The sequence below is a fragment of the Triticum urartu genome, unplaced genomic scaffold (assembly GCF_003073215.2).
Source record: "Triticum urartu cultivar G1812 unplaced genomic scaffold, Tu2.1 TuUngrouped_contig_1400, whole genome shotgun sequence".
Lineage (NCBI taxonomy): Eukaryota > Viridiplantae > Streptophyta > Magnoliopsida > Poales > Poaceae > Triticum > Triticum urartu.
In genome coordinates this window covers 1-8,784 of record NW_024111838.1, presented here as the reverse complement: position 1 = coordinate 8,784, position 8,784 = coordinate 1, and the positions used below count along the sequence as shown (strand labels likewise).

Genomic DNA, 8,784 nt, shown 5'->3' with positions numbered 1-8,784 from the left:
CCCTAGCCGTCGGCAGCCATGGCGGCTGTGGATGCAAACTCCAGCGGCGATTCAGGCATACCTCCTGGCGGCAGCGCGGCGCAGTAGCCTTCTCAGTCCGAATCTAATCCTTTCGCTGGCGGCGCGCAGCAGAGGTTGGATTGGTCGGCGCCGGTGCGACCACCGTAGACGACAAGAAGCAGAGCTCAAGGTTAGATTCAGTTATGGTCATCTTGGAAATTGTTGGTATTGTGCATACTTTGTTGTGTAAGAAACTGAAAAAAGCAGTTTGACAGAAACTCAATATTGTGCCTACTTAGGTTCAGTAATCATGTATTCAATTAATAAAGGTATTTCATTTTATAATTTTCAGAATTGATGACCCAAAGTGGTCAATTTGGTTCCATTTCAATGCCAGAGAATCTGTGGTTCGAAATTTATACCAGTCAGACATATCATATTTGACAATGCTTTCTCTTATTGGGAGTGAGGGCTTTGTGGCTGATGATTATATGTACTATGTATTTGATGAGGAGAAAGGATTAGAAGGTTTAGATAAAATATGTTGTGAAGATGATGTGCAGCAGATGTTGGCACACTCTCATAATGAAAAGTTTCTGAACATAAGAGTAGTGGGAGCTCTTGAGGAATGTAATGCAAATGAGAACAGAGATAATTATTTTGCTGAACATTGCATTAACACTCAACAAAGTTGCACTAAGGTGGTGGATATAAGCATGGACAGAAAGGAAGAGCTGAAGAAAAGCATGGTGCAGAGAGAGGCTGACCTTAACCATTTTGAAGGTGATACTGATGTGTCTGAATTTGTTTTTGATGATGAAGCTGCAAATTTAGGTTTAGATGGGAACAATCTGGATTTTCAGTCAGAGTATTCCTCCGAAGATGAAGCTGCAAAACAAGATACAGCAGTGGTACAGAAACTGAAGGTAGTGAGAAAACCTGGTCCAACTAGTAGATCCCACCATGAGATTGAGAAAATGGAGAAAGCAGATTGGTTCCCTGAAGCAGATGAAAAATGTTTCCTTGGTGACTATGGCATCAGTGATGAAGAAGATGAGCCTGAAGGATCCTATAAACTACCAAGTGGTAGGAAGAGAAGGAATAAGAAGTTGAAAGACAGGATATGGTATGATCACAAACTTCAAGGACTAGTAGAACAGTTTTGTAAGGGCTTGTGCTTCACCGCTGTGTATGAGTTCAGAGATGCACTTAGGGATTTTCACATTAGGACTTTGAGAAATTTTCAATACCACAGAAATTCCCTAGATAGGATTATTGTTTAGTGCTCAGAGAGAGCCACCCAGGGATGTGATTTTTATATATGTGCCTCTAAGTTAGCTCATGAAAAAACATTCTGCATCAAGAAGTGTGATATGTTGCACACTTGTGGAGCATGTGCAGAGTCCACAAAGGTTACTACTAAGTGGATGTCAAGGTCAGTGGAGGCAGCATTGAGAGAAGACATTAGATCTCATGTGGATGCATTAATTAAGAAGACCAAGAGTAAGTTTTCAGTGGATGTATCAAGAAGTGTGGCATATAGGGCAAGGAGGAAGGCTGTTGATGTAGTTCAAGGTGACCAAAAGCAGCAGTACTTGAGGCCCAGGGATTATCTTCAAGCAGTTCTTGACACAAACCCAGGTAGCAGGTGTATAGTAACAACATTTGAAGATCCAGAGAACCCATCACCTACTCCTAGATTCAAGTATATGTTCTATTGTTTAGCAGCTTCAAAGGAAGGTTTCCTTAATGGTTGCAGACCATTTATAGGTCTTGATGGATGCTTCATCAAGTTAATCACTGGACAATAAATTCTTGCAGCCACAGGAAGGGATGGAAACAACAATATTTATCCTATAGCTTTTGGTGTGGTTGACAAGATAGATGGTGAAAGTTGGAATTGGTTTTTAACTCAATTGAGATGTTGCATTGGCAGTGGCAACAAATTTGGAACATACACTATCATGTCTGACAGGCAAAAGGTTGGGAAGAATTTCATTGAGCAATTTATGTTATTACTTTTTTCAATTGTATTAATAATTTGTGAATGTGCAGGGCTTGCTTAAGGCAATAAATGAGGTATTCCCTGATTCACCTCAAAGGTATTGCCTTAGGCACATATATGCAAATTTTCAATCTGCTGGATTTAGAGGCCAGGAACTAAAGAAGTGTATTGACAAGGCTAGCTACTCTTACACTAAACATGGGCATGAACTAGGCATGGCAGAGCTGAAAGCACAGTTTGAGGATGCTTGGAAATGGCTCAAAAAAATTGAGGTCTCTACTTGGGCTAGGTTTTCTATGGATCATACTTGCAAAACAGATTTAGTTGTGAACAATCTAAGTGAAGTCTTCAACAAGATGATACTGGATGTTAGGGCCAAACCAGTAAGGAGAATGTTTGAAGGGATTAGGACCAAGCAAATGATCAAGAGGCAACAAATTAGGGAGAAGTTACAGATTAGCAGGTGGACAATCAGACCAACCTACTCAGAGATTTTAGAAGAGAACAAGCAGTATGCCAAGTATTGTCAGGCTGACAGAGCAGGTCCAACAATTTGGCAAGTTACTAGCAAAGAAAAACAGTATTGTGTGGACATGGAAGGGTATACATGTGACTGCAAGAGATGGAACATGACTGGTGTACCTTGCAGTCATGGCATATCTGTACTGACAAAGCAAAAGTTGCATCCTGAGGACTATGTCAATGACTTTTTCAAGAAGCCACTTTATTTGGAGACATACAAAGAAATTATATACCCTGTTCCTGGTCCAGATTTCTGGCCTCACACAAACACTCCAGACATTGAACCTCCTGTGTTCAAAGAAAAGGCAGGCAGAAAACAGACTGCAAGGAGGAAAGGAGAGTTTGAAGTTCCTGCCCCAAGAGACACCAGTAGGATGGGAACAATTACCTATGGAAATTGTGGGTTGGAAGGACACAAGTATACAAGTTGCAATAAGACTCTTAGGCCTAAACTGCAAATGAGGAAAAACAAACACCAGGTAATTATCAAGCATCAGAGCAATGTTTCCTTTTACATAGTCTAATCTAAGTTAAGTTGGACCTTTAATGTAGGAAAACAGGGCAGTCTATGCACCTGCTCCATCTGCTCCAATACAAACTCCAAGAGCACCAGCCCTTAGTGCAAGAGCACCAGCTGCTACTGCATCAGCACCAACTGCTGCTGCATCAGCACCAGCTCCTGCTACAAAAAGGGGTAGGCCTACAGGTGGAGGGAGAGGCAAGGAATTCAGTGCACCAAGATTTGTTGCTGCAACTTCAGAGGTTTTGGCTGGTAACAAAAGGAAGAGGTTTGCAAGCAGCAGATTGAGGGGTTATTACTATGCCAGTGGTAACTGACACTATAAAAGGTAGAACTTCTCTCTTAGAACCTGTTTGAATTAGTTTAGAACCTGTTTCTCTTTGTTTTGAACCTGTCTGTACTTTTCTGCATGAGTATGTCTGAATTTGGGTGAACCTGACCGAACCTTAATGTACTTGTATCAAATTTGTGGTGTACCGTGGGCCTGATGGTGGGCTTCCGTGTTGGACCTAACTAACCCACCAAGCCTGCCACACTGTGTACATAAGAGAGGCTGGATCCCTGCGCCTCATTCCCCTTGACCAAAACCTAGCCGCCACTGATGGATCAACAGTTAGGAGAGGTAGTTGATGAACAAGACGAGGTTGCTAGGGCTGAAAGGAGGGCCAACCGTCGAGCACAGGCACAGGAGCGACGCCAGAGGATTGCTTCCATGATTATGGCGGAACGCAACCAGAATGACGTGAAGCAGTTCAAGGAGGTGTTCCCAGAAGGAACCAACATCACAGATGAACTAATCATCTGGTGGGCCAGAGACAGGGCTTCTTTCCATCGATTCCAAGCAACAAGGAAGAGATGGACTCAGATCCTGGCTGCAGCAGAAGGAAGACAGGATTCAGATTAGTTCTACGCGGTAGTTTCTGACTAAATTGTGGTGTTTATGAATCTGCTTGTCTTGTGCTCAATATTGCCCTGAATCTTGTTCTTAGTCTTGCTTTGAATATTGTCTTCTTCTGAACTTTCTGAACTTTATGATTGCAGTGAAGGATGCAGTTCAGGAGATGCACCAACCGTGATGAAGACGATGCAATGTGGCTGCCTGAATCTATGTTAAAGAGAGTACTCATGTTAAAGACTATGCTTATTTTCTGAACTATCTATGTTTGGGTTGTTGTAAAATCTATGATAAAGACTATGCTTATTTTCTAAGAAATGTATCCATGGCACAGTATTTTTAAGTCTGAACTTATGCCTGAATCCATCTATCTGCATTTATCTAAATGTTTCTATACTTGGGCTTTGCTGAAATGTGATTTTTTGGTCACTCTAATTTTTGAAATACTCCACTATTTGACCATCAACTACTCCACTGTTTGAGCACACAAGTTCCAAGTTGCTGGGTTTCAACAAAGACTTTAATTGCAACACAACTACCACCATTTCTCATCACTCAATCTCAAAAACCTCACTTTCACACTCCACCGCACTTCCTCCACTCCAACATTTAAGTAGCCCAACAACTCACTCTATCTCTGCTCACTCTACCTCTCTCTCGAAAACCTCACTCCACCTACATCCATGGCTGGTTCTTCCTCTACGCCAGACCCATGGCTGAACCCCTTCCCCACCGGCAAGGGCTGGGTTGCTATGCTTTTTGGGTCGGCTCGCGGCGACGAAGACCTCTTCCTCGACTACATGAAGATTGCCATGAGATACAGCAGCACACAAGGGCTTGTGGATGCATCAGAAGAGGTGAGGAAGAAGGCGACGACTGAGGAGAAGTAGCGCATGGACCAGCGCTATGCAACCCCAGGTAAGGGTATCATGCCCATCGACATGTTGCTGTGGGCAATGAAGGAGGCGGACTCCGGCGATGCTGGGCAGAGGGAACGGTGGGCAGCCCACCGCTATATCCCTCCAGCACAAGCTGCAACTCCAACTACTATGGGCAACGCCAACGAGGACCTGCAGATCATCGCCCCACCAGCACTATTGGCTCGCCGACGTCCTCCTCCCATCATCGTCATCGATGGAGACGAAGAGGAGGTGCCAGAGCTGCCACCTACCACTCAAGTCAAGCAAGAGGTGCGACGGTCAGGTCGCATAGCAGGGCAGGGGCCTAACAATCTGAAACAGTAAGTTTCAGATTCAGTTATTGCCAGATCTATGTGAGATTCAGTTATGTCAGTTTAGTTCTGTCAGTTTATCAGGGTGTTTGCAATCTCAGTGAGATTCAGTTCTGTCAGTTTAAGTGTCTTTGAACAATTTCAGTGTCCATGTCCTATCTATGTAAGACTAAATGCTATCTATGGGAGACTAGATGTCCTCCAAACTTCTCTGAATTTGTCTGAACCTGTGATGAAGCAATTTATGAAGTAAACAGATCTCAGCAAGAACTTATGATACAACACACACAAATAAACTACATCAGACTTAGATAATTTAGTTCTTAACTTAACTTAGCACTAGTTCTCAGCATCAGGATAATATTTGGGCAGTACAGATCAGGGCAAACACCACCCCCACACCAACCAAAATGATCTGAACCCATTACAGTTCTTAGGTAGTTCAAAGGTAGTTCATAAGTAGATCAGGGCATATTTGCACCAGACTGATCATTCCTAGGCCAATTATATATATAGGCCTCATATATACTTACCATCCAGAGAGCTGCCACTTCACTCCTCCATCACAACTTCCTTTATCTTGTCCAGCTTTTCCTTGCACCCATGACCAACCTTAAGGAGCTCAGCAATGACATTCTCCATCTTCTTCTTCTCTTCTTTAAGGAGATCTTTCTCCACCTCTAGCTCCTTCATGGCCTTCCTTATGTTTTGGATTATATCAGCTTGACTCTGAAGGATGCACCTTTGTTCTTTCTTGAGCTTAAGCTTCTCCATTTGAAGCTCAATCTTTGCCTGCTCCTCAAGTTGCTTCTTCATCTCCTTCAGTTCATTGATTGCCTGGCTTGTGCAATCCATGTCATGAGATTTGATTCCATCCTGATAATCAAACAACTTGGACACATCATCCACCAGCTGGCTATACTGATTGGCCAGAGAAGCAAGCTCCTTCTGCAGTTTTGCAACCTCTATCCCATGAGCCTCATTATCCTGGGCTCTACCAAGGTTCTGCTCATGATACATATTCCAGAGCTTGCTTAAGCACCTTTGCAGAATTACAGGCCAGGGGGCATCTACCCACTCCAGAACACCACAGTTCACACCATCCTGAAAATCAATTTAATTTTACAGTGAACAAGCAAATTCAGAATAACAAATCATAAACAATAATGATATAAGCTACACTAGCTAGTTAGTTCTATACTACAAGTACAATATTCAGACATGTTTCCAGTGCTCTTTACTACAAGTAAAGTATTCAGACATACCAATGTTTTCAGACTTAAGGAAAATTCAGAATAACAGCAACTAAACACTTTGTTTCCACTACATAGCAGAAATTCAAACTAATCAAATCCACACCAACTTGGTCCATTACCTCAGTAGCACATCCTATGAATCTCCTGCCAGTGTCAGTGCCTTGAAATGCCACAAACTTGCCCGCCCTCTGCCTGTGCAGGATGCACCTTCTGTCAGATTCAGTCACAAGCCCACAGAAACTAGGGTCTATCACAGTGTCAGGAGTTTGCTGCAAAAGCAAAAGCATATCTATATCAAGAACAACTCACATATATCAACTTAAATGGAAAAATCTCAAATATCTTCAAACCCTAACCCTACCCTAACCCTAGAACATAACAGACAGGAGAGGGAGAGGATAGACTGAGATGACTTACAAAGTACTCCATCTGCATGCTGCTGAACTCGCTCATGTACTCGTCATCGTCGTCTGACGTCTCGTTGCTGTTCGGCCACGACGGCATGCCGGAGCGCGAGAAGAAGAAACAGAAGCAGAGGAGAGCAGAGAGGAGTTGAGTGAGCTCGGGGGAGAGTGAGAGAGCTGGTGGGGACGAGCGGCCCGGTCGGCCAGGTTATGACCTGGTCCCGACCAGGTGCGACCGACGAGCGGCTCTAACGGCCCCGCGCGCGCACCGTTAGCCGTTAGGCGGGCTGCCAGCCTGGCACATGGGCCACTCACGTCAGAATCGCGGTTAAAACGGTCAAAACCACCATTTAGTCAACCTGGTAGTTTTTAGTCACGTTTTTACGTTTTTTTGGTAGTTTTCGGCCACTTTTAAAAAAGTGGTAGTTCTGTGGGACGCAAACCCCTAAAATGGTAGTTTTTTGTCAATCACTCGCGTGGTAGTGATCCACCATGGACACCGGGAGTGGGGGGTGACCATTGCAACATTTTAAAACCAAGTTGCCCGACGGGCAAGAAGGGAGAGGAGGAGCTCATGCAGGTGCTCCACTGCTTTGGAGAAAAAGCATTGAACAAGGCACGTGCAAAGAGGGAAAGGAAGAATAAACGAGTCAGCATGCTTGCGTGGCGATATTTTTGCCAACTCAGCCCCTAATGTGTAGGTCGCACTAGTTAGATTCGTTGTTAATAAACCAAGTAAAACTCTAAATCAGGGGTGAACCAACCTTTGGTTGAGATGGTTAGGTGGACAGTGGTATCCCCAACCCACCAGGGTTCAAATCCTGATGCTCGCATTTATCCTGGATTTATTTCAAGAATTCTGGCGATATGCTTATAGTGGGAGGAGACGTTAAACTTTGAATCAGGGCTATGTGTTACACACATGACCTAATGTACTTTTTTTTGCGATTTTCTAAAAAAGTCTAGAGTTAAACAATTGCAAGATGAAAAAGTTCCAAGTTGTAGTATAGTCATACCTGCTCACATCCAAAACACATATGTATGCACTATTACTGAAAGCTAATAAAAAGTTGGTAGATTTCTTACCTTGCATCGCTCAAATGTATTAATTCAAATAAGTTTTTTTCTTTCTTCCTGAAATAAAAATATTTTTTTGAAAAACATAGTACAAACACAGATGCTCACATACGCATACATACAATCATCCATATAAACACATGTACACACATCCTGCCCCTATGAGCACGTCGGAGATATTGAACCGGCACAACAGGTTGAGATTGACGAAGTCCCACTGGCGTCTCGTAATTGATAGGAGCATCTCCTTCGACTGAACGAACATAGCCGAAAAGTCTAAAATAATGACAGAAAAAATGCGAACACCAGTGCTCACGTCTTGAACTTGAAGCCTAGTGGGTTGTTTCCAACACTAGGAAACTCAACCTAAAATGTGATCTCAAGGACCCCAATTAACTTGAAAACACTCTACGTCCATATTTAGGACGGTTAGGGCGATTTTATGGCCATATGAGTTATGCTCAGTTTGCAACAGAAAAATGGAAGTGAAAAAGTAGGAGGTACAGAAGAAAGATCTATATACGAAGCACACCCCAAAACTAATACTAACTACACTTATAAGAGAAAAAAGATAACTAGGAGTTATGGGTGGATGCAGATCTGTTTCTTAGTCCCTATAAGATTACAGAAATCTCCCTCTACATATTCTACCAGGGTGGATGCCAATTGACTTTTACTTCCTTCACTACTTGGATGGCTTCATATATCCGAATCCAACTATCGCACATATATTGTCACCCTTAATCAGCGAAGCTAGTGATATTTCTACGGGCTCAATATTAGTTGCAAAAGTACACATGATAGTGTTGATGGTTGTTGTCGTTTGCTAGATGTATACTGAAGTATCAGACTATGGCAGACCACTCTATGGAAT

The 8,784-nt window shown here is 43.0% G+C and overlaps 1 protein-coding gene across 1 annotated transcript; it reads right to left on the bottom strand.

The window, feature by feature from the left end:
- Positions 1-5,725: 5,725 nt before the first annotated feature.
- On the bottom strand, positions 5,726-6,933 carry LOC125526684. The gene is made up of 3 exons (XM_048691326.1): positions 6,847-6,933; positions 6,549-6,698; positions 5,726-6,277 (listed from the first exon to the last, which is right to left on the bottom strand). The coding sequence occupies exons 1-3, from the start codon at positions 6,931-6,933 to the stop codon at positions 5,726-5,728; spliced, it is 789 nt and encodes a 262-aa protein (XP_048547283.1).
- Positions 6,934-8,784: the final 1,851 nt, after the last annotated feature.

Bases quoted from the DNA above. Each gene is read 5' to 3' on its own strand.
- LOC125526684 (XM_048691326.1), bottom strand. From the start codon at position 6,933: ATGCCGTCGTGGCCGAACAGCAACGAGACGTCAGACGACGATGACGAG. The intron at 6,699-6,846 runs GTAAGTCATCTC...TTGCTTTTGCAG, and splicing joins GCATGCAGATGGAGTACTTT to CAAACTCCTGACACTGTGAT. The intron at 6,278-6,548 runs GTAATGGACCAA...ATTGATTTTCAG, and splicing joins TCATAGGATGTGCTACTGAG to GATGGTGTGAACTGTGGTGT.